General features: G+C 43.7%; 1 protein-coding gene across 7 annotated transcripts in view; it reads left to right on the top strand.

The window, feature by feature from the left end:
* The window catches only part of KCNT2 (potassium sodium-activated channel subfamily T member 2), a 222,263-nt gene that overhangs the window by 112,045 nt on the left and 85,146 nt on the right, over positions 1 to 25,072 (top strand). For all 7 annotated transcript variants that reach the window (XM_083745330.1, XM_083745333.1, XM_083745332.1 and 4 more), the window contains 3 exons: positions 21,077 to 21,257; positions 23,669 to 23,833; positions 24,357 to 24,493. In XM_083745330.1, coding sequence (XP_083601456.1) covers positions 21,077 to 21,257; positions 23,669 to 23,833; positions 24,357 to 24,493 — 483 coding nt within the window. The remainder of the gene's footprint in view (positions 1 to 21,076; positions 21,258 to 23,668; positions 23,834 to 24,356; positions 24,494 to 25,072) is intronic.

Below are 25,072 nucleotides of genomic sequence, written 5' to 3' on the forward strand. Positions count from 1 at the left end.
ACAGGTATGGTGAGAGATGGGGGAGAGAAATAGCCCCCCTCTCCCATTGGGCTAGTGGAAGAACAATTTGGGATCAAAGTGGTTGTCCGCAATAGCCTGGTGTAAAGTCTGAAAACTTAGATGAAAACCAAGATGATCAAGGGTCTGGAAACCAAGCTTTATGAGGAGCACTTGAAGGAGCTGGGCATGTTTAGCCTGGAAAAGAGGAGATAGAGAGGGAGATATCATAGCCATCTTCCAGTATCTGAAGGGCTGTCACATGGAAGAGGGAACAAGCTTCTTTTCTCTTGCTCTGGAGGGTATTCTGACAATAAGAGCTGTTTGACAGTGGAATGGTCTCCCTTGGGGGTTGTGGACTCTCCTTCCTTGGAGGCTTTTAAGCAGAGGTTGGTTGTCCATCTGCCATGGATGCTTTAGCTAAGATTCCTGCATTGCAGGCGGTTGGACTAGATGACCCTTTGGTCCCTTCCAACTCTACCGTTCTATATTTCTATGTACAGTATGCTGCCTTTTGCTCCTTGGAAGAAAGGTGCTATACAAGTGTAGTAAATCTACATGTAAGACAACATTTGGGACTGATGCTTCATTCCCACATATTAGTTGGGAACTCTGGGTAATCATTCTGTAAATTTGAGAGCTGTCTTTCACACACAAAGCTTTGAGAAGGGTAGCAAGGTTTGTTAAACCATAGTTTCTGGTGTTATGCAAACTGAGAAAACTGTGATTTAAGCCCTGCTTAAGGTAAAGGTAGGGACGTGGGTGGCGCTGTGGGTAAAACCTCAGCGCTTAGGGCTTGCCGATCGCATGGTAGGCGGTTCGAATCCCTGCGGTGGAGTGAGCTCCCGTCTCTTGGTCCCAGCTCCTGCCCACCTAGCAGTTCGAAAGCACCCCTAAGTGCAAGTAGATAAATAGGTACCGCTTCATAGCGGGAAGGTAAACGGCGTTTCCGTGTGCTGTTCTGGTGCCGGCTCGCCAGAGCAGCTTCGTCACGCTGGCCACGTGACCTGGAAGTGTCTCCGGACAACGCTGGCCCCGGCCTCTTAAGTGAGATGGGCACACAACCCTAGAGTCGGACACGACTGGCCCTTAAGGTAAAGGTAAAGGGACCCCTGACCATTAGGTTCAGTCATGACCGACTCTGGGTAGGATATCATAATTAATGTCTGAACTACAACACTGTCTTAAACAGGGCATTTGTTGGAGACAGGTAGAATAAGATGTGCACAAAATTGCACTTCATGCAATTGCAATCTTCCTCCAACAAACTCAAGGGGCATTCAGTCAAACGTCTTGCGAGACGTTTTGGCTCCCGAACGCTCCAAACCCTGAAGTGATTGTTCCAGTTTGTGAACGTTTTTCTGAAGCCAAACATCTGTCATGGCTTCCGTGGCTTCCGATTGGCTGCAGGAGCTTCCTACAGCCAATCGGAAGCCACGCCTTGGTTCCTGGACATTTTGGAAGTCAAACGGACTTCCGGAATGGATTCTGTTTGACTTTCGAGATAAGACTGTATATGGTTCTCCCTCAGGGTCCCTTCCAACTCTATGATTCTGTGATTCTAGGATGCAATTCTGAAAACAGGGCAAACAGTATATTTAACAATTTTAATGCTGTGAGCATTTTAACAAGCTTCAGATTGAAGGAAGGAGTCTACACCCACAGAGAAGTGGGGGCATGTCTATGTTTGCAGAATGTAAGCTGTGTTTGTTACTGTGCTTCTATAAATAGGGCATCTTCCATCAACTCCTCTTGACAGTCATAGTAAATGACCCCCTTTCCCTAGCGTTACCATTGTTGTGTTGTGTTGGCAAAACTGCAGAAAAGTAAAGAGGAATTGTATTCTTTTCCCATGAATCATCAGCCAGGCAGTCAGCTACACTGCAGTTTCAGAACAGTCTTGGGCAGGAGTAAAAGACAGAGTCCTATTGATGCTTCTCATTTCCTCCTAAAGCAAGCAGGGCAGGCCATCAGAAATACATCCTTTGGTTTGGAACAGGAATATACGTGAAGTGAAAAGAATGAGGAAAATAAATGTAGGAGGATACCAGACTTCAAGCTTTGATTTCTACTCTCCCTTTTCCATGGTGCATAGCAAGCACTCTGAAATAAAAATAGTACCTTGGGTACAGTTCTGTTCTTTAATGACATCCTGGCCAGATTCTATTCTATAGCTTCAAAACGATCAGTGTTTCTAAATACAGATAAAAGTTTATAGCACGGCATTGTTCTTGCTCTGCCAGTGCAAGTTTGCATTATGAAATGGTGTCAGCAGTCAGGATCCTTCCACTGGTCTTGTGCTATAATATAGGCATCTAGATCTGCATATATACCTTAAGGTTCCATGGCGATGGTTTTTCAATTTTAATTGATAACTTGAGTGTCAAGGATGCTGCTCTCCTATGGCTGTGCCTTATGCTTCTCAAGTAATGCATAAAGTGTGGAGATCATGTGGAAAGTTGGCACCAGAACCCCAAATCAGGATAGTGAATTTTCCTATATCATCAGCTCCTCCCATATGCACAGCCTGAGAGTTATTTGGGGCTCACAGCTGTCTCCGGAGGCTCAGGTTAATTCTGGGTCCAGGGTGGCTGTCTACTAGCTCCACCTGGTACACTCCCTGAGACCCTACCTGACTGCACACTGTCTAGCCAGAATGGTACATGCCCTGGTTATCTCCCGCTTGGACTGCTGCAACACACTCTATGTGGGGCTACCTTTGAAGGTGCCTCGGAAACTACAACTAATCCAGAACATGGCAGCTAGACATATAACACCTGTCCTGAAAGACCTACATTGGCTCCTAGTATGTTTCCGAGCACAATTCAAAGTGTTGGTGCTGACCTTTAAAGCTCTAAACGGCCTTGGCCCTGTAGACCTGAGGGAGCGTCTCCATCTCCATCATCCAGCCCAGACACTAAGATCCACCTCCAAGGGCCTTCTGGTGGTTCCCTCATTTTGAAAAGTGAGGTTATAGGGTACCAGGCAGAGGGCCTTCTCAGTAGTTGCGCCCACCCTGTGGAATACCTTCCCATCAGATGTCAAGGAAATAAACAACTTCCTGACTTTTAGAAGACATCTGAAAGCAGCCCTGTATAAGGGGTGGGTGGGTAAAAAAGGTAAATTTTAAACAGGTGAAAGGCAGTGGGTGGCACTGTGGTCTAAATCACTGAGCCTCTTCGAATCCCTGTGATGGGGTGAGCTCCCATTGCTCTGTCCGAGCTCCTGCCAACCAATCAGTTTGAAAGCACACCAGTGCAAGTAGATAAATAGGTACCACTCCAGCAGGAAGGTAAATGGTGTTCCGTTGTCAAAAGTGGTTTAGTCCTGCTGGCCGCATGACCCAGAAAGCTGTCTGTGCATGAACACTGTCTTACTTGGCCTGAAAGTGAGATGAACACCACACCCCATAGTCACCTTTGACTGGATTTAACTTTCCAGGGGTCCTTTCCCTTTTATAGGAACGTTTTTAATGATTGATACTTTATTATTTTTTTGTATATGCACCCAGAGTGGATGAGGCAACCCAGTCAGATGGGTGGGGTATAAATAAGTTGTTGTTGTTGTTACATTCACAGGTGCTTTAAAAATCACATGATAAGATCTGGATTTTTGAAAACCTAATAATATAAATATAATGTTTCATCATATTGTATGTTGATATTGTATGCAACCATAAGGAAACAGCATTTGGGGTAGTATATGAATCTGCCCTTAGAAGCCTATGCTCGCCTACTTTAAAAGACAACTGTTGTGCATATATAGCTACATCATCTAGGTGGTGCAAGGGTACAAGTCAGAGAGCAGGAATCACCAGTGGTCGTGGCATCAAAGCCTAGAGACGGCTGCAGCTGACGATAAATCAGTCAGCCAGCTAAGGTCTCAGTCATGTCATGCAATTAATTCAGTCATAACAGGCAGAGGATTTTCTTTTAAATGTGTGTGTTTGTGTGCGTGCCCTGATGCACCACAAACAAGCTATGTGACTAACAGCTATTCCGCTCATATTGCGAAACATAATTATGTTTTGGTCGAGAGTTTTGCAAAGTGATCATTAGCTTAGCTTGTTTGCTCTGGAAATAATACTGCTTGTTGTCTCTTGTTGCTATCATCATCCCTACTTGCTTACTTACTAACTTACTTACTTATTATGATAACTTAATATACTGCCATTCAACAACAACAACAACAATGTACTCAGGGCAATTTGAGTACTCCCTTGTAGCCTGTTTTTTTTCATAGTTAAATTGTGAGAGGAATAAAGGAAAGCCTCGGGTTTTAAAACGTCGGACGGTAATCTAATCTAATTTTTGGACGATGTCCAGTGATCGCTCTGATTCTGGAAAGAAATAAGCCTTCTTCAGGCCTTCTGGTGAGGGGATAAGTAAACATTCAATGGTTGGTATGTGGACCAGTATGCTAGCTCTGCCTTTAGTGTTGCCATTTCTGTGGAAAATAGCAGTGGAGACCCTCTATCAGTGCAGAATTCTCCCCACTTCCGAAGCTCACCCTCCTCACTTACCCTAGTAAGTTAGCACTTAAATCAGTATGTCTAAAATCGGCTGTAAAAACCAGTATCTGCATGATTCTGACTGATCTCCTGTGGTTTGAAGGCTTTCCGCTTGTTGGGGCTGCCTTTCTGAGTAGCCGGTTGCTGTGAGGCAGTTGAACGTCATGGTTGCAAGCATGGCAGGAACAGTCAAACCAAATACACATTTGTGGGCTGGGACAGACTGCAACTTTTATTTGGTTATGCAGTTGAAAAGCCAGTCCACATTCCAATTCAACCCTTGCCGTTGGAATAGCATTTCCGCCAATTGGTTGGGAAGAACCCAAAACAGCTGTGGGAATTGTCCAGTGTTAGATCCCAACGTGGTGCAGACCAGGCAAGTAAAAATCTGGCTATAATTGGCAACTCCAGTGCATTTTAATGTGTAGCCGTGGCCTCAGAGGTCAACAATATGTCATTTTGTGATCACTAACAGACGCAAGACCAAGAGAACTAGGGCTTTTGCCCTAACACCACTTACCTGGGTTGAAGCTCCTCTGAACTCAGTAGGACTTACATCTGAATAGGCGTGTTTAGAATTGTGCTCAATTAAGAACTGAGTTACAAAGAGCTGGAGCTTTTCTCTTTCTGACTACTTTTTGAAGGGCAATGAGGTTGTTGCGCTGGTGGTCCTTCCCAGCTACATTTAAAATCTTGGATTTCTCTATCGATTTTTAGGGGCAGTTCTCGCCTTCCTTCCTTGGGGAGATTATAAATAGCTTCACAGTTTAAATTAGAAAATGAGCTCTCTGAAGGATGCAGTGCTCCTCTCTGCCCTTTTCAGAAAATATCTACCACTTTCCTCTTTTCCTTCCTTCCATCAGGGGAGAAAAATGGAGCACAGAACAATGGATGGAAAGAGAAAAAACGCCCCACTTTCCACTCTCCCCCTCACGCCTTCTATACTTCCTCACTTAGATGGGGGAGATTGAAATGAACCCCTCCATGTGCTGACATGGTCACAAGGCCATTCAGCCCAGCCGCATGCTTCATAGGACAGATTATGATATATATATAAAACCAAAGATACATAACATAGTAACAAAGAAGAGATTTGGGCTGCTGTGAGAAGGTGGGGATTTTCAGCCTCCACAAATCCTCTTCAAGGAGGGTACGCGTTGCGCTCGGGCCCCCAGGCATCTCCCACCTCCTGGTGTGGCCAGGGCTATGCCCTGTTCCACTCTGGTTGGTGGTTTTGCAGTCACTTGGTCCCTAAAGCCAATGACGTGACTTGGGGCTGGCTGCGAAACATTATTTAATCCCTGTGCAATGTTTCCTGGACCTCTTTGCCTTCACACAGCAGATCACCTGCCCACCCCCTTTATCTGGTGTGTTGGCCCTGCTATGGATGTTGTTGGTCGCCTGTTTTTTAATGGGGGCCTGGTAGGATTTTTTTCCATCTGGCAGATTGGCAGAGCCATTTGGTTTCACCTACCGCGTATCAATCGTCACAGCTTTGTAAGGTTGGGCGGTTAGGCAATGTGTGAGGCAATGTGTGAGGAGGGGAGATGCGGCCATCACCGGCCCCTCCAAGCTCAAGGGTATTTCATTAAAGGAATCAGGGGTTGGCCTGGGTCTTGTCCAAACCACACGGTAGGGGCTAGGGCCAGACCAGGACCCCAGGGGTGAGCTTGAGTTGGCTCGCATCGGCGGGGCTCCCTCTGGCGGTGCTTCACCCTTTTATCAGATTCACCGCAATGCGGGTGGGAGTCTGATATAGTTTGGATGATTCCAATGCCTAAGCCAATACCACTCACATTCTGTATTCAATAAAGTTGTGGTCTAAATTTTGCCCAGTAACTTAAACTAAAATCCCATGTCACTGTGTCTTCATTTTTTTGGGGGGGGTGGTTGGGGGGTCTCAAAGTGCAACTGCCCCATAGGAGCAAGACCTACCGAGAAGAGTTGCTGTGCTCAATAGGCTTGGCTCCCCAGAATAGGCCCTGCATCTTCTAATAAAGAGTTAACTTCACATACTCAGTGTGATTTATTGCTGGCTGGCTCCCTGGGACCTCCTATTCAAAGAAGCTCTTGTCTGCTGTTATCTGTGCTGTGCTGTTATCTGCATATGTCCAGGCACTGTCTCGAACATGTATACCCTCAGCTTAACTGCAGCGGGTGTTTGTATATCCAGTGGATCCTGGTTTAAGGGGAAATGCATCAAACAGAAGAATTTCTCAAGAAACTACAGAATGCATATGGATGGTGTCTAACGGCATGTGCACTCGGCTTCAAAAACTGGTGGTGGGCACACACTGGAGCTGGAGTAAACACTAATGTGTACATGACCTTTGCACCAGAACGAAGAGCTGACCAATCCTATAACAACAAACAGATGCTACAGCTGCGCACCAAGTCCACAAATCCAGATAACAGTTGCTTGTGACCATCTCCTCTGAAAAACTATCAAGTTTTCCACAAATAAGTTACTCGGTTGCTTTCATCAGGACTAATTTTAGCTGGATCATATTCAATCACTGCCCTAACAATCTAAACAAAAGCCAAGGCTTGGATTAACAGCCTCTCCATTGAAGCTGTGCCTGGATGATTCACACTGAAATAGACCCTTGCCTGACACGGCAAAGAGATTGAACAATCACAGTGAAGGCTCGTCACCGATATCCCTTATCTTGAGGACGTTCTCCAAATTGCAGGGCTTGAGTGCCCAACAAAACGCCATGAATGTTCTTTTTATCAGAACATCTCCCACTCCCATATCGGGCTAGAGAACATTTTGCAAATGCGGCGTCTCTTATTTTTGTACGTTTCAGATCTGGAGTGCCAAGTGTGGAGAGCTGCACAGGATGCAGTAGAAATTGCTCCATGATAACATGTTTCCCATCACTTTAGCTTTCAGATATATCTTTTCATTATCAAGATATTTCATAGATCGCTGTTAGCTTTGAAGATCTCCACTTTGAAAAAGAAGAAGAAAAGGAAACCAGAGCTGTTGCTATTAAGAAAGAGTGGTTGTGAGTAATTTTATCGGTGAAGAGATAATTTGTCCAAGCACTGAGAATGAGAGAAAACTTGGCTATCATCTGAAGGCAATCATTGAACATCCAGTTTCCCCAAAGCAACAAAATGATTTTGCCATCTTCCTTAATATGCTTAGTAACAGATTTTGAAGAAGGCTTTGTGGGAACGGCACCGTACCACACAGAATAAAACTTTACTGTGTGCATTAATTTTCTTAAAATAATTTAATTTTCTTCACCAGTTATTATAGAGGAAGGCATATATACATATGTGTGGTATAAAAATCCACGCTTGCTAATGAGATGATAAAATGTTATGGCAAAATGTTTTGTTAATATATAAATGAATGATAAGGACGTGATCCCCTTGCGCATTGAGGTCCCCCAGGCCACCCCAATAACTCACACTTCACACATCAATTTTTGTTTAAGGTCTTTGGCATGAATTTGGCCACAACTTTATTTAAATACACGTGAGTGGTTGCTTAGGCATTGGTTACGACTATCTGTCCTTGCCCCAGGGACAGAACTGACTTCTGGATCCCAGCGGAAGCCAGTCAGGGAAACAGTTTTTGGGGAGAAATGAAGCTGGGCCTCAGTCCCTCACTTCTCACCCTGATGCTCCTGGTGGCTTGCACAGCCCAAGTCCGATGCCAGGGACAAGGACGAAAAGAATGGCAAGCCCCTGGATTCCTTTAACAGAATTCCCTTTCCACACCACCATTGGAGGGGTAGGCACTTACCCCTCCACCAACCAATTTGAACCAATGCATAACCGCCAACCTTATAAGTTGTGATGATTTGCTACGCAGTAGGCAAAAACCAAATGGCAACAGCCAATCAGCCAAATGGACAAAATTCCTACCAGGCCCCTGCCCCAAGGCAGACAACCCCATGACAGGCATAGCAAGATCAGAGGACAACGAACCCCCCCCCCCTTTTCAGGGAGGGTGGGCGAGTGATCCGGTGCACGCAGCCCAAGAGAAGGCCCCAGGCTACGAGCCCTGCATTTAAGACCTCTGACCCCTCCCACACTTTAGCAACATAACATTCTCCCCAGCAACACTCCTTGCCTAACAACAGTGGGGTCTTTTTGGCCCCCACCAAAACACGTGCTCTCTTTTATGGAGAACACACTTTCCCACACTAGTCTACATGTGCTGAAATGAAAGAGTTGGCTTGCAATTCACAGTCATGGTTCAGTCTTCATCACACAAAGATGATCAAATATGATCCAGCTGTTTTTGTATATGGGATGTGCACATGATTTTTCCCATTTCCCATAATCCTTATGCCTTTCTCTTTTTGGTGGAAGAGAGGTAGAAATGAGACAAATTAGAGCTGCAGAAATATGTTTGTACACATGGGTCATGCCACAGAGCTCTTGCAAATTTTAATACTTGTTTAGAAAAGGGGGGTTTCAAAAAGCAATAGCTTACATGATAAGCAATCCGGCCGCCCCAGTCTATCTCAACTTCCTATGAATGGGAACATTTGATCCCAAGGCCTGAACCCATATCCCATTGTATACTGACTGTTACTAGGAGAGACAACCAGTTCTGGAACTGAATCATAGCTCTTTGAATTCTGTTACTCATGTATGAATAGAGACAACAATTTGGGAATGTTCTCAGTAGGAAAAAGAAGAAATGCCACCTTCCAGAAGTCTCTGTATCAATTAAAACCGGACACTGGTGGCGCTGTAGGTTAAACCACTGAGCCTAGGACTTGCCAATCAGAAGGTCAGTGGTTCAAATCCCCGCGACGGGGTGAGCTCCCATTGTTCAGTCCCAGCTCCTGCCAACCTAGCAGTTCGAAAGCATGTCAAAGTGCAAGTAGATAAATAGGTACCGCTCCGGTGGGAAGGTAAACGGTGTTTCCGTGCGCTGCTCTGGTTCGCCAGAAGTGGCTTAGTCATGCTGGCCACATGACCTGGAAGCTGTATGCCGGCTCCCTCGGCCAATAAAGCGAGATGAGCGCCGCAACCCCAGAGTCAGCCACGACTGGACCTAATGGTCAGGGGTCTCTTTACCTATAATTTGGTGCAAGAGGAAAATCTGTGTGTGTGTGTGTGTGTGTGTAAGAGAGAGTGAGACAGACAGACAGACATCTTACTATAAGCTAAACTATAGCTTACAGCAAGACATGAGACAGAACATAGGTTAGGAGATAGTTTGCAGAGCTTCCAATGAAAGGTATACTGTTAGTCCAGATCATGGGATGCACAGATTGTTTGTTCCCTCATGGTCCCTGGAGTCTTGAGTCTCCTGCCACCACAAACATATTTGCTTAGCTATATTTCAGCAGAAACTTGTATCCAGGACTTTGTCTAAAATACTTATTTACGCTTGAAGGCAAAGCACACTGTGCTCATGTGTAGAAATGTGCTTTCCATTCTGAGCTTCGGAAGAACTTTGAGGGGAAATAACGTTAGTTTTGTATTGCTTCCAATCATTACCAGCTGCACAAAACTTATTTTCTGAACCAGGTAATTCTCTCACCATCTGCTGCTGCCAATAGAAACAAGAATGTATGTTGTTGACACCTGTCTATTAGACTTTTTGGCTAGCAATCGTCATAAAGCATCACTAGAAATTGGTTCAGAACCATTCATTATGGCATCTGCAGGTGTGGCAATTTCTTCTGAAAGTATATTTTACTCAAATGACCTCTTTGAATAACTTTTAGAAGCAGGCACTGCATTCTGATTCAGCTGTGTTCTTATTTTCTGTCTCTGTGGCATTCCTTTTCTCACTCTGAGGTGCACATTTCATAGAATTTTAGGGCTGGAAGGGACCACGAAAGTTATCAAGTCCAAACCTCTGAAATGCAGGAATATTTTGCCCAGTGTGGAACTTGAACCCATGACCTTTGAAATTAAGAGTCTCATGCTTTACTGCAAAGATTTCGTAAGCCTTCTAGTTTTAACGCCCTCCCCCTTTGTCTTATTTCCTGTCATTAAGAAAGAACTCCAATTTCTTTTTTCCCCCCAATAGGTTTTTTTTTATGTTACACTTAGGAAAGATGTACTTGCAAAAGAAACAAATTGGCAAGAGGTTTGGTGTCAATACAGAATGAAAGTACTTCTTTACGGGAACTAGATAAAGATTTCGGTAAATAATGACTCAATGCTCCAAAGTTCAGGTAGTTTGTGAATGTGATTATTTTAAGAGGTTAGCGGTATCATTCTTCCCTCTCCTGGTGCTCACTTCTTCCTCTGTCTCTGTTTATTACTTGCTTTTGGATGATAACTGCAGTTCTGTTGGAATTATTTGCCCTTGCCTTAGGGGACAAAGGTTACTATAACAATAAGTTAAATCTTCTCTCTTTCCAGGACATCTATATTCCTAGCAGCAAAATAATAATAATAATAATAATAATAATAATAATAATAATAAGAAGAACAGTATACAGACTTGAGTTATCATTTCAATTTTTTTATCTACAGTACTGTGATTTAGTTAAAGCAGCTTACACATATCAGTAACAAGATGGTACATACCCACAGGCTCACAGTCTAAAAGACTGAATGCAAGAGGGAAAGGGCTTGGGAGGGAGGAGGAAAACAGCAAACCCAAACACTCATTCTACAGCTACAGTGTCCCCTTAACAACCAACTGTAATGGAAAAGAGAGGAGAAACCAAAAGTTGCTATTCGCTCAGCAGAGCCTTTGGGAAGCCCTGTAGTTCCATCTCTCATTCTGCTATATTTTGTTGGAACTTGAGCCATAATTTTGAATAACCAATTTTTAAATTTCTGCACATGCCTGCGAGCCATGCTACATGTGTAACACATTACACGGGGAAGCGGGCAGGCTTTGTCTGAGCACATATTTCTTGCTGCTCTTTCAGTTCCCAAAACCTTTAAGGGAAATTCAGCTACAAGAGACAACAGAAGTGTGTGTGTGAATTTGCTAGCGGCTCATCCTTGCCTATGAACATGGGCAGCTGGTGGCTGTACATGAAAGTACCATTACTAATGCCAGCTAGGGAACTGTCTCTTGGATACGATCAGGAAGATTCCCAGAGGAAGAAGACAGAAATGTTACCAGAGCCATTTGGAACTCTGGCCACATAAACAACAACAACAACAACAACAAAAAAGCCTTGTTTGCAGCCATACTTCTGAGGTAATGTTTGAATTGGCCTGGCTATTATTTGGGTACAAACAGAAACACTTCCCCATTCTGCCTTAAACATTCAAGAAGGTTCCTTTCAAGATCTTGAAATGAAATGCAGTACTCTAGAACTTTCTTGTCACAGTGCCCTCAAATTCCATAGGGCATAGAATCCCGGAACCTCAAATCCTTTTTTCTTTTTCTTTTCAAATTTATAAAATCCTTAAACTTAACTTTGCTGAATTTATAGAAATCACAACCTTATTTTGAGGGTTGCCACATTTGCTTCCAAACTGATAGGAACTTAACTCCTCAAGTTTGTTATTGTTGTTGTTTAGTCATTTAGTTGTGTCCGACTCTTCATGACCCCATGGACCAGAGCACGCCAGGCACTCCTGTCTTCCACTGCCTCCCGCAGTTTGGTCAGACTCATGTTCGTAGCTTTGAGAACACTATCCAACCATCTCGTCCTCTGTCATCCCCTTCTCCTTGTGCCCTCCATCTTTCCCACCATCAGGGGAACCTCAAAGCCAAAGTGAGAGCATTTGGGTCAAAATTAAGGGAGAGAAGAATAACAGTGACCTCATTGTGGGAGTTTACTATAGATCCCCAAGCCAAACGGAGGACATAGATGATGCCTTCCTGGAACAGATGGCCAAGCATGCAAAAGGATAGTAGTAATAAAGGTAAAGGTAAAGGTACCCCTGCCCGTACGGGCCAGTCTTGCCAGACTCTGGGGTTGGTGCGCCCATCTCACTCAAGAGGCCGGGGGCCAGCGCTGTCCGAAGACACTTCCGGGTCACGTGGCCAGCGTGACATCGCTGCTCTGGCCAGAGCCAGAGCCGCACACGGAAACGCCGTTTACCTTCCCGCTAGTAAGCGGTCCCTATTTATCTACTTGCACCCAGGGGTGCTTTCGAACTGCTAGGTTGGCAGGCGCTGGGACTGAACGACGGGAGCGCACCCCACCGCAGGGATTCGAACCGCCGACCTTTCGATCGGCAAGCCCTAGGCGCTGAGGCTTTTACCCACAGCGCCACCTGCGTCCCTATAGTAGTAATGGGGGACTTCAATTACCCGGATATTTGTTGGATGTCAAACTCAGCCAAGAGCATAGGGTCAAACAGATTCCTCACTGGCCTTGCAGACAACTTCATTGTCCAGAAAGTGGGAGAAGCAACAAGAGGAACAGCCATTTTAGATCTGGTCCTAACCAATGTTGGTGACCTGGTTAGTGGGGTAGAAGTGATCATGCTCTTCTGAAGTTTACTATACAGCGGAAAGGAGCAGCCAAGCATACTAGGTGAAATCCCATGGACAGTAATACTAAAGGAAAGGGACTTCATGATGGCTGGGAGTTTGTTAAGAGGGAGATAGTAAAAGCACAACTTCAGGCAATACCAGTGAGACGGAAACATGGAAGGTGCCTAAAGAAGCTAGGGTGGCTATCTAAAGAACTTTTAACTGAGTTAAGATTAAAAAAGGATGTGTACAAAAAATGGAAAAGGGGGGAAACCACCAAAGAGGAATTCAAACAAATAGCCAGCACGTGTAGACACAAAGTCAGAAAAGCTAAAGCACAAAATGAACTCAGGCTTGCTAGAGAGGTTAAAAGCAACAAAAAAGGCTTTTATGGGTATGTTCATAGCAAAAGGAAGAACAAAGAAACAGTGGGGTCACTCAGAGGAGAAGATGGTGAAATGCAAACAGGGGACACAGAAAGGGCTGAACTCCTCAATGCCTTCTTTGCCTCAGTCTTCTCCGATAAAGAAAACAATGCCCAACCTGAAGAATTTGGAGCAAATGATTCAGCAGAGGAAACACAGCCCAGAATAACTAAGGAGATAGTACAAGAATGCTTGGCTAGTCTAGATGTATTCAAGTCTCCAGGGCCAGATGAACTGCATCCAAGAGTATTAAAAGAACTGGCAGATGTGATCTCAGAACCACTGGCAGTCATCTTTGAGAATTCCTGGAGAACAGGCGAAGTCCCGGCAGACTGGAGGAGGGCAAATGTTGTCCCTATTTTCAAAAAAGGGGAAAGGAGAGGACCCAAATAATTACCGCCCAGTCAGTCTGACATCAATACCAGGGAAGATTCTGGAGCAGATCATTAAGCAAACAGTCTGTGAACACCTAGAAAGGAATGCTGTGATCACCAATAGTCAGCATGGATTTCTGAAAAATAAGTCGTGTCAGACTAACCTGATCTCGTTTTTTGACAGAATTACAAGCCTGGTAGATGAAGGGAACGCAGTGGATGTAGCCTACCTTGATTTCAGCAAGGCATTTGACAAGGTGCCCCATGATATTCTTGTAAAGAAGCTGGTAAAATGCGGTCTTGACTATGCTACCACTCAGTGGATTTGTAACTAGCTGACTGACCGAACCCAAAGGGTGCTCATCAATGGTTCCTCTTCATCCTGGAGAAGAGTGACTAGTGGGGTGCCACAGGGTTCTGTCTTGAGCCCGGTCTTATTCAACATCTTTATCAACGACGGATGATGGACTCAAGGGCATCCTGATCAAATTTGCAGATGACACCAAACTGGGAGGGGTGGCTAACACCCCAGAGGACAGGATCACACTTCAAAACGACCTTGACAGATTAGAGAACTGGGCCAAAACAAACAAGATGAATTTTAACAGGGAGAAATGTAAAGTATTGCACTTGGGCAAAAAAAATGAGAGGCACAAATACAAGATGGGTGACACCTGGCTTGAGAGCAGTACATGTGAAAAGGATCTAGGAGTCTTGGTTGACCACAAACTTGACATGAGCCAACAGTGTGATGCAGCAGCTAAAAAAGCCAATGCAATTCTGGGCTGCATCAATAGGAGTATAGCATCTAGATCAAGGGAAGTAATAGTGCCACTGTATTCTGCTCTGGTCAGACCTCACCTGGAGTACTGTGTCCAGTTCTGGGCACCACAGTTCAAGAAGTACACTGACAAACTGGAACATGTCCAGAGGAGGGCAACCAAAATGGTCAAAGGCCTGGAAACGATGCCTTATGAGGAATGGCTAAGGGAGCTGGGCATGTTTAGCCTGGAACGGCTAAGGAACGGCATGTTTAGCCTGGAGAAGAGGAGGTTAAGGGGTGATATGACATGTTCAAATATATAAAAGGATGTCACATAGAAGAGGGAGAAAGGTTGTTTTCTGCTGCTCCAGAGAAGTGGACACGGAGCAATGGATCCAAACAACAAGAAAGAAGATTCCACCTAAACATTAGGAAGAACTTCCTGACAGTAAGAGCTGTTTGACAGTGGAATTTGCTGCCAAGGAGCGTGGTGGAGTCTGCTTCTTTGGAGGTCTTTAAGCAGAGGCTTGACAACCATATGTCAGGAGTGCTCTGATGGTGTTCCCTGCTTGGCAGGGGGTTGGACTCAATGGCCCTTGTGGTCTCTTCCAACTCTATGATTCTATGATTCTATGATTCTAGGGTCTTTTCTAGGGAGTCTTCTCTTCTCATGAGGTGGCCAAAGCATTGTATGTGGATCTGTCAAGTTTGTTGGAATAATTTCTAGACATTATCTAAAACTCAAATTAAATAGTAATAATCTACAGGTACACTGGATCTTCTCACATTATGCCAGTGATGTAGGAACCGGTTGTCCATTGCAAGATCCCATTCTCTTCAGATGAGTATCTATATTTCGGAATGACACAGCAGGGCCACTTGCACAGATCCCTTCACCTTAATTTCACCTTCTTTCACGGGGACGCGGGTCGAGCTGTGGTCTAAACCACTGAGCCTCTTGGGCTTGCTGATCAGAAGGTTGGCGGTTCGAATTCCCACGACGGAGTGAGCGCCTGTTGCTCTGTCCCAGCTTCTGCCAACTTAGCAGTTCGAAAGCACACCAAGTAGATATAAAGGTACCGCAGCAACGGGAAGGTAAATGACGTTTCTGTGTGCTCTGGTTTCCATTGCGCCAGAAGTGGTTTAGTCATCCTGGGCACATGACCAGGAAAGCTGTCTGTGGACAAACGCTGGCTCCCTCAGCCTGAAAGCGAGATGAGCGCCGCAGCTCCCTTTGACTGGACTTAACTGTCCAAGGGTCCTTTACCTTTTACCTTTCACAGTAGGATTTTCGTCAGGTGGGATCCATGTGCTTGTCCCTATGGTGTCGTATGAATTTGCCTCAGTGGTTTCCTTGGCGATTAGGTAACATGAGCCAGTCCCTCAGCGACATTTTCATTTCATTCCTTAGTTTCTCACTTCCTCTCTCCCTTTCTTTTCAGACCTTTTACTTCACTACAGTTATTTCCTCTTCAACCACTGCCTAATCTGATACTGGTTTGTACCTAGGGTTATAGAAATACCCACAGTCCCCCTCCCCGTCTAAATCTGCAATCCTAACCCCTTTTACCTAGAAGTATGCTCCACTAAATTCAAGAGGACTTACATGTAATTATAAATGATTAAGCTTGCACAGTTAGTCTCTCCTGGCTGTCACAAAATTGGATAGGATGCCCTCATTCCCTCTGAGCCAGGGCTTTTTTTGAGCCAGAACTCACTGCAACACAGTTCTGGCACCTCTCAGGTGAGCGCTATTGCTCCTCTAAGAGAACAAGGGAGGTGTTCGTGGTGAGTTCCAACACCATTTTTTCTTGAAAAATAGCACTGATGGTAGCTTAGCATAACTTCCCCCCTCCTAAACTGTGGCACTGAAAGAGTTTATTCTACAGTATACTGAGACTGTGTATCTTGGGATATACAAAAGAATAAATATGCTTTAGCTATAGCCTGTTGACGTTTATGAAAAGTCCTGATAACTTTGCCTAAGGTCAACTGAGTCTGAATTGGGGTATATTCACAGTCCAGAGAGAACCTGGCAGTCATGGTCTTCTGAAATTGATGAAAAGACCTGTTAACTCTGCCCAAGGTCAATCTGAGTGTAATGGGTTCATCCACAGCCAAGAGAGAATATGGCAGAACACTGGGCATAAATTTTATTTTGGGAAAGAACAATTTATAAATGAGCATAAATTAGTTTCACTGGGGAAACGACAACAAAAGAGGTATTTCTGCCATAGGTATCCAACCTTGTCTACAGAATTACTTATGTAAATGTTGGGATATGGTATAAAGGCAAGCTATTAGATCCAAGTTTGCCATGCTTGAATTCCCTTCCAATAAATGGTTTGCTGACTGACTTCCTGGGGATAAGATGGGGGGGGGGGGATATGAAGTATGCTGCAGGCTTGAATGAATTTCTATATACACACTAGAATCTGAATACCGCCTAATTTTGTGCTGTGGGCAAAGTCAGTGAGCCATCATAATCTTGATCAGACATAAACTGCCTCTTGGTAGTGCATTGCATATTTCCAATCCAAATAGCATTCACTGAACAAATCCTGCCTGCTCGGGAAAATGTTTCCTGCTGAAATAGTACCATTAAGACTGCATGTGGCACTCCCATTATTTGGATGTGGCCTTTCTGTGTCTGTTGCTACCCGATCCTTTAACACAGTGCCTCCCAAAGTGGGTGATACCACCCCCTGGGGGACACTGGAAGGACCCAGAGAGCCAGTAGTAGACTTGGGGGGAGCATTGAATAATAATGAGGGGGCGGTGGAAGCATAAGGAAAGAAGAGAAGGAAATTTTGAAAAACCGTTCCACCTGTTATATAATGACACCACCAGGTTGGGTGCCATTGTGGGACAGTGACCATGCCTCGTGTTGGAGGCCAGGGGTTTTCCTGGGCTTGGGTGAACCGTTTTCAGCTTCACCGAGGCTCAGGAAGTGGATCATAGCTTGTCTGCCTATTCACAACTTCATCTTTCTTTACTGTGTTGTAGGATGGAGATCCCACTTCTGACACATTCTTTTAAAGGATGCAGGTGGCGCTGTGAGTTAAACCACAGAGCCTAGGACTTGCCGATCAGAAGGTCGGTGGTTCGAATCCCTGCGACCGGGTGAGCTCCCGTTGCTCGGTCCCTGCTCCTGCCAACCTAGCAGTTTGAAAGCATGCCAAAGTGCCAGTAGATCAATAGGTACTGCTGCAGCAGGAAGGTAAACGGCGTTTCCGTGTGCTGCTCTGGTTTACCAGAAGCGGCTTTGTCATGCTGGTCACATGACCCAGAAGCTGTACGCCGGCTCCCTCGGCCAATAAAGTGAGATGAGCGCCACAACCCCAGAGTCGGTCACGACTGGACCTAATGGTCAGGGGTCCCTTTTCCTAGGATGCAGGTAGACATACTGATACAAAAAAGAATGCAAATTTGTTACTGCCTCTTCATTTGCTCGCTTAAATAAGGTAGATTTTTGGAGGGCATTGAGTAATTTTTCTCTTTAAAAGGGGTGGTAGGCCAAATGAGTTTGGGAACCTCTGCTTTAACAGAAGGTAAAAAGAAAAAGAAAAGGTAAAGGACCCCTGGACGGTGAAGTCCAGTCAAAGGCAACTATGGGGTTGCGGCACTCATCTCACTTTCAGGCCAAGGGAGCTGGCGTTTGTTCACAGACTGCTTTCCAGGTCATGTGGCCAACATGACAAAACTGCTTCTGGTGCAACAGAACACCGTGACGGAAACCAGAGTGCATGGAAATGCCGTTTACCTTCCTGCCACAGCGGTACCTATTTATCTACTTGCACCGGTGTGCTTTCGAACTGCTAGGTTGGCAGGAGCTGGGACAGAGCAATGGGAGCTCACCCCGTCATGGGGATTCAAACCCCAGACCTTTCCATTGGCAAGCCCAGGAGGCTCAGTGGTGTAGACCACAGCACCACCCGTGTTTACCTTTACCTTTACCGTTAAAAGAAGATGCTTGACATTGAACATCGTTCTGCATGCAACATGCATGCTATACCTGAATTATAGTCTGTCTGCACAACATAGGTCATATGTATAACACATAGGATTCATCCATATGCCATGGAGAGCAGAACACCATATACCAGTATTATATCTACTGGTAAAATTACATTTCTTTGTAAGGATTTCTTACAAGTGCATGTGCATCTCACAGCAAGCATAATGGCTTGCCTGTTTGAAACAATTCTCTGCAGAGCTTTCATTTCACCTCTTAACCCTTTTCTTTCAGAAGCAGTTTGTGCATTTAGCCACAAGTCATTGTGATTGCCCATTGGGTGATGTGTTATTATGCATGTGTATCAGTCCTTTGCAGATTCATCTTAATATATGGAATTCACTAACAGATGCAGTGTCAAAGTTAGGCATTTCAAATAAAGTTCATTTGAAGAATTGATTTCCATTGTTGTGTACGCAGCACCTGATGTTCTTCTAAGCATAAATACAGCATGTAGAACCTAGGAATGAGGCAAATTGGCTAATTGCATTTGCTTGCAAAATCCATATCCATGCCCATTCTGTGTCCACGTTTAAAAGCCCTGACAGCTAGTCTTCAGCACCTGGTAATTTTTACTCACCTGGTCTTTCCTCTGGGACCACACAATTCTACCTAACTGAACAAGGGACATAAGCTGATAATAATAGCATTTCTTCACTGCACAGTCAAATTCACAGTGTTGATTAACAAAATATGGTGGTTTAAATCCCTTTTTAGGTTTAAACCCCTAAAAAATGGCTGTAATGCAACAAGTTCTCTAACAGAAAATGTAATTTCTCTAACAGAAAATATCAGGAATTGGGAGAAAATTACGAGACCCTTGTACAACTTTTATTTCAGCTGCTTAGTAGATCCTACCAATTCCAAGATGTCTATCAGCTTTTGAGATACAGTGGTACCTCGGGTTAAGTACTTAATTCGTTCTGGAGGTCCGTTCTTAACCTGAAACTGTTCTTAACCTGAAGCACCACTTTAGCTAATGGGGCCTCCTGCTGCCGCCACGCCGCTGGAGCACGATTTCTGTTCTCATCCTGAAGCAAAGTTCTTAACCCGAGGTACTATTTCTGGATTAGCGGAGTCTATAACCTGAAATGTATGTAACCTGAAGCGTATGTAACCCGGGGTACCACTGTAAAGGGGTAATATTAATATTGAAATACATGAATTTTAAAGACACCCAGAAGTCACTTTTAAAGAACACACAGAACATAGCATGAAATGGAGTACATTATTTAAAGTTTTCTTTTTTTTCCCTACCCGGCTCCTTTGGTCATATCTGGAAAAATGGCAGTCCACTATCTAAACTGATGTAGCACAAGAAGGAAAAGTATTTGCAGGGTGGGGGTACACTTCAGTACAAGTTCTGAGAGCCCCTCCACATTCATCCTGGTTAGCTTGCACAAAACTTAATGGAGGTTACATTATATCCCGTCTTCACTAAATATTTGCTTTGCTTTGTTTGTGGGGCTGCTATACAACAATAAGTGTTTGTATTTGCTAGCAGGGTGCCTACAATTCTTCCCTTAGTCACCTCATAATTTTTAGTGCATTCTGGGCCATCTTTACCTGGGGGTGCAAGGGGTGCGGGGCACCTGGGCGCCGAATTCTGGGGGGCGCCAGGTCCCCGCCACTGAAGCATATTGTATTGAGCCGCTTTGTGGCAGCGGGGTCAGCTGCACCTTTGACACAACTGATCTTGCACCACCTGCCTGCTAATGCTGCTGTAGGGAGAGTTCTCTGGAAAGACTCACTCACCAAAGCCGGGAGGAGGGGGAGTGACAGGAAAGAGGGAGAGACAGACAGAAAGAGAATGCGCCTATTTAGCGATGGGAGCGCGCCCAAGAAGCACTTGTATATGCACGCTCGCAAGGGCCCTCCCAGCTCCTTTAGGAATAAGGTTGCTTCCACAATGAAAGGCTGCCTGAGATGGCTCTCTTACGTACGCGCACAATGCGCATCTCAATGCGCCCATCTCATTTTTCAGACACCTCCCTGTGACTGTAAGCGCATGCATGGAGCCTTTACACCGATTCCCAATGTGTTCTTTGTCTTCTTTGGAAAAGCTGGTTTTAAACAAAACACACACACAAACTCCTTTGGAGCCGTGCATTTGGAGTGTTATTTATCAAATGATCATAGTGACATAAGGCATAATAAAAGTTAATTTGGGGGCTAAACTAAATTTGGGGGCGCTGGGTGGATCTGTGCACCCTGGCAGTGTATATCTAAAGACGGCCCTGGGTTTATTTCCCCAACATTTTCCAAAGCACAGAAAGCCCTTTATAAAAAGTGGACGCGTTGCACCACGGTAACAGAGTGCATTTATTCCCCAAACCTAAAATTCTGATGTGCAACTGAATCCCTCCTGCAAAATACTGTCATTCTGGAGCAGTTCCTGGCTACAAGTTCTTCTAATGGACAGGTGGGGAAGAAAAGGAAAGAAGGAACCAAAAGTTTCTGCCATGTTTGTGAATTGTGAAATATTATTATGTTGACAAGTGTATTTCGATGTGTGCCAAAGATTTGATCCCCTTCCAAGCATAATTGTCCTAGTATGTATCTACCCCTAGTTACAGGTGTTGTTTTTGTTTTTATTCATTCTTTTCTTTACATAGTATTTGTGGAATTCAACATCTGGAACGAGCAGGAAACAAGCTGACACTCTTTGACTCCCTTTATTTCTGCATAGTGACATTTTCCACTGTGGGCTTTGGGGATGTTACTCCCAAGATCTGGCCTTCAAAACTGCTCGTTGTCATTATGATCTGTGTTGCCCTTGTGGTGTTGCCAATACAGGTAATTTTTCCCCCTTGTTATAAAAAAGGGGCGGGGTAAATAGGGATGCATTGTTAAAAGTGAAATGTTCATTTTACACCATTTTTTCAAAATAGTCATATATGTATTCTTCCATTTACCGTATTTTTTGCTCTATAAGACTCACTTTTTCCCTCCTAAAAAGTAAGGGAAAATGTATGTGCGTCTTATGGAGCGAATGCAGGGTGCACATCTATCCCAGAAGCCAGAACACCAAGAGGGATCACTGCTTTCACTGCACAGCGATCCCTCTTGCTGTTTTGGCTTCTGAGATTCAGAATATTTTTTTCCTTGTTTTCCTCCTCCAAAAACTAGGTGCGTCTTGTGGTCTGGTGCGTCTTATAGAGCGAAAAATACAGTACGAACAAAGCATCAGTTTCTGGTGTTTCCTCTTTACTGGAGAAGGTTTCTGTTGACATTGAAACAAGCATTGAATACATTTTTCACACCTGCTTGGGATGAGTGAGCTTTCGTCTTTGTTCCATTGAAGCATGTATGGATGTATGCAACTAAATCATATTCCGTTCAGTCCCCTTGAAATCAAGAGAATTAAACTAGTATCATGCCCACGGATTTCACTTGGTCCACTCTGAGTATACCTTGGCTAGTTTAAATCCCTAGATCCTATACCTTACTTTTGGAAGAAATTAATTGTTTTTTACTGAGAGGTATTTAATGAATTAAAATGTATTTAACTTGTATTCTGTATTTCTTGTTTAGTTTAAGAGAGACTGGATGAGGAACCAAAAACACCTGTTTCAGAAGCAGAATGTGTATGTGTGTGTGTTGCTGATTCCTTGCTTCTCTTCACTCCTAACCTGAAACCCCACCCCTCTCACACACTCACTTCCCTTTTATTTATTTATTTTGCAAGCGCATCTTTGGCCGGTTTTAATTTCCATCCAGATCTTTATTGCTTAGCCGAAGGCATCGCGAGTCATTCGACAGTGCAGTAAAAATGTGGAATGTGATTAAAACATAAACTCATTGCATCCAAACAGAATGATGCACTGAGTTCAGAAATTTGATACAGATTGTAAACAATTATTTTTTAAAAAAAAAACTTCACTAGGAATTTAATTTTCAATGTTTATTTCATCTTTAACATAAAATGCAGGTATAATATTCCCCACTCCATACGAGACAGGGGGAATTGGAACCTGTCAACCACAGTCAACCAATTAATTACTTTTATTTATTTAGGATATTTGTTGGCTATTCTTCTGCAAAAGCTTCTCAAATCAGCTTACAGTAATAAAGGCAATAAAATTCTTTGAGGGAAGCCATGACTGTTTAAAGTGGTATGATACCATTGATCCAATAAGGAGTTCACTGTGTGTTTCTGCACACAAGGCACAAGCACACGAAGTCATTGCAAGTTATAAACCCTGGGCATTTTGATGGTGGTTCTTGTCAATGATATTTGCTTAATGATGAGGATTTGTTTAGTACAGTTCCACCTTGGCTCCCAAATGTCTTGATACTTGGACGTTTTGGCTCCTGAACGCTGCAAACCCGGAAGTGAGTGTTCCAGTTCGTGAATGTTCTTCGGAACCCAAACGTCCGATGGGGCTTCTGTGACTTCTGATTGGCTGCAGGAGCTTCCTGCAGCCAATCAGAAGCTGCACTTTGGTTTCCGAACATTTTGAAAGTCGAACGGACTTCCGGAACGGATTCCATTTGACTTCCAAGGAATGACTGTATTAGAAACCCATAACAGTATAATAAACTTCCAAGGAGCGACTGTATTAGAAACCCATAACAGTATAATAAACTTCCAAGGAACGACTGTATTAGAAATCCATAACAGTATAATAAACTCCTGGCATCATTTGCAGTTCTTTATGATTTAGCCTTTGGCAAGCGTGCACACTGTGCTCTGTGGCTCAAGACATTTCACCCCACAATCTTGCCTCTCCTATCAGAGCCACTCTTCACATACTTTTCAATTCAAGGATTGTACTTCTTCAGAATGCAGTTGGAAAACCGTATCAAAAATTCTAGCTTTCCAAATGCAAGTAGATTAGGCTATAGCCCAATCCTCTGCCTGAAGTCCTACCTTTGCATAAGTAAGAAGCTTTACTGTGAAGGGAGCCTCTAAACCTGTGAATTTGGATTTGCTTTTTGCTTTCATATAACATATATATTATAACTCTTGCTGACAGTTCTTCCATGCATGAGTATCATTCACTAAGTGCTGAATCAATGTGTGATTCGCATATGTGAATGAGCCATAAATCATCAGATTAAAACACCACAAATAAAAGTTTCTAGGCAACTGGACCACAAGGTCTCTCTGTGTCTGCTCTGTTGGCTCCATGGGATCTACATATTTGACATTTGCACTGAAATATACACAAATCACTCTTACCTTTCCATTTTTTATTTTGCAGTTTGAACAGCTCGCTTACTTGTGGATGGAAAGACAAAAATCAGGTGGAAATTATAGTCGACACAGAGCTCAGACAGAAAAACACGTGGTGTTGTGTGTCAGTTCTCTTAAGATTGACCTCCTCATGGATTTCCTAAATGAATTCTATGCTCATCCTAGGCTACAGGTAATCCAAGCAGATCAGAATATCAGTTGAGGCAGAAATCTCCTGCAGACTATCTTCTAAAACGTTTAGTTCAGGCATGGCTTGAAATGTTCATCTTGGCCAGCTTGGAATGGTGAGATGTCTTTGGGAACATGTAAAATTCATGTTTCCTTCTGCAGAACCACAGATTGTTTTCCATGGCATGTAATGCTTAAAAAAACCAAACACTTTGCTTTGGGAAGTGATTTGTATTCATCACAGCATGGTACATAGCTTTCTACTTCAATATCTTGCTGGGCAGCTTTGGCATCAGCGAAATCACCGTGGAACTAAATAGCATGGGGCCATTTCCTTTCGTTTCCTTTTTTTTTAGAGAACCTGAAAGTGAATATAAATTCCCTGTCATAAATGTTCCTTTCACACCACCAGATTTTTAGCTACTAAAAGTTTTAAAAAACAAAACAGTGTTCTACTGGCAAAATATATATCCATATAGCATTCTCTTTTGCTCTTCCTCTGTTCCTTCTCATATGTGTTTTTGCAGGACTATTATGTGGTCATATTATGCCCCACTGAGATGGATGCTCAGGTTCGAAGAGTGCTCCAGATTCCAATGTGGTCCCAAAGAGTTATCTATCTTCAAGGTTCTGCACTGAAGGATCAGGATCTGCTAAGAGCTAAGTAGGTCAAAAATATCATTGCTATTTTTTATTTCTTCCCCCCTTTCTTTTGCTATTTGTTACATTATTTTTATCTTCATTAATAACTGCTAGAGGCAAAATGGAAAGCAGGAGTTGCTTGAAATCTTATATCGTTTGGGGATAGTCATTTCTCCTAACAGTGTCAAGAAACAATGTTTGAAATTCTAAGGATTAGCAAATCAGTTTTGAATTTTACTGGTCCAAAATTTCTCTGGACTGTCTTCTTACTTTATTCCTGTTGTGTTTTGCTTTCAAAACTGTTTCCGCGGGGTCTTTGGGCCAAAGCAGAGAATGTGTGAATGTGTTTTATATATAATTTCTTAATTTGGTTTCATATGAATTAGTGGAATTGCCTTAGGGAAAAGTACACCCTTAGGGATACCTTTATGTACTATGCACAGGCAAACCTGAGTTTACCACTGAATAGCGAGCTGCCAGCCATCATGACTCCCTAACACACAGTGCCTGTATAATAGACATATTTATCACATTCACACTAAAATACTTTGAGTGTGATATCATCTTTGGTGATGGGGGGTCAAAGAAGACTGACACCCCA

Source organism: Podarcis gaigeae, assembly GCF_964106915.1.
Source record: "Podarcis gaigeae genome assembly, chromosome: 6".
Taxonomy (NCBI): domain Eukaryota; kingdom Metazoa; phylum Chordata; class Lepidosauria; order Squamata; family Lacertidae; genus Podarcis; species Podarcis gaigeae.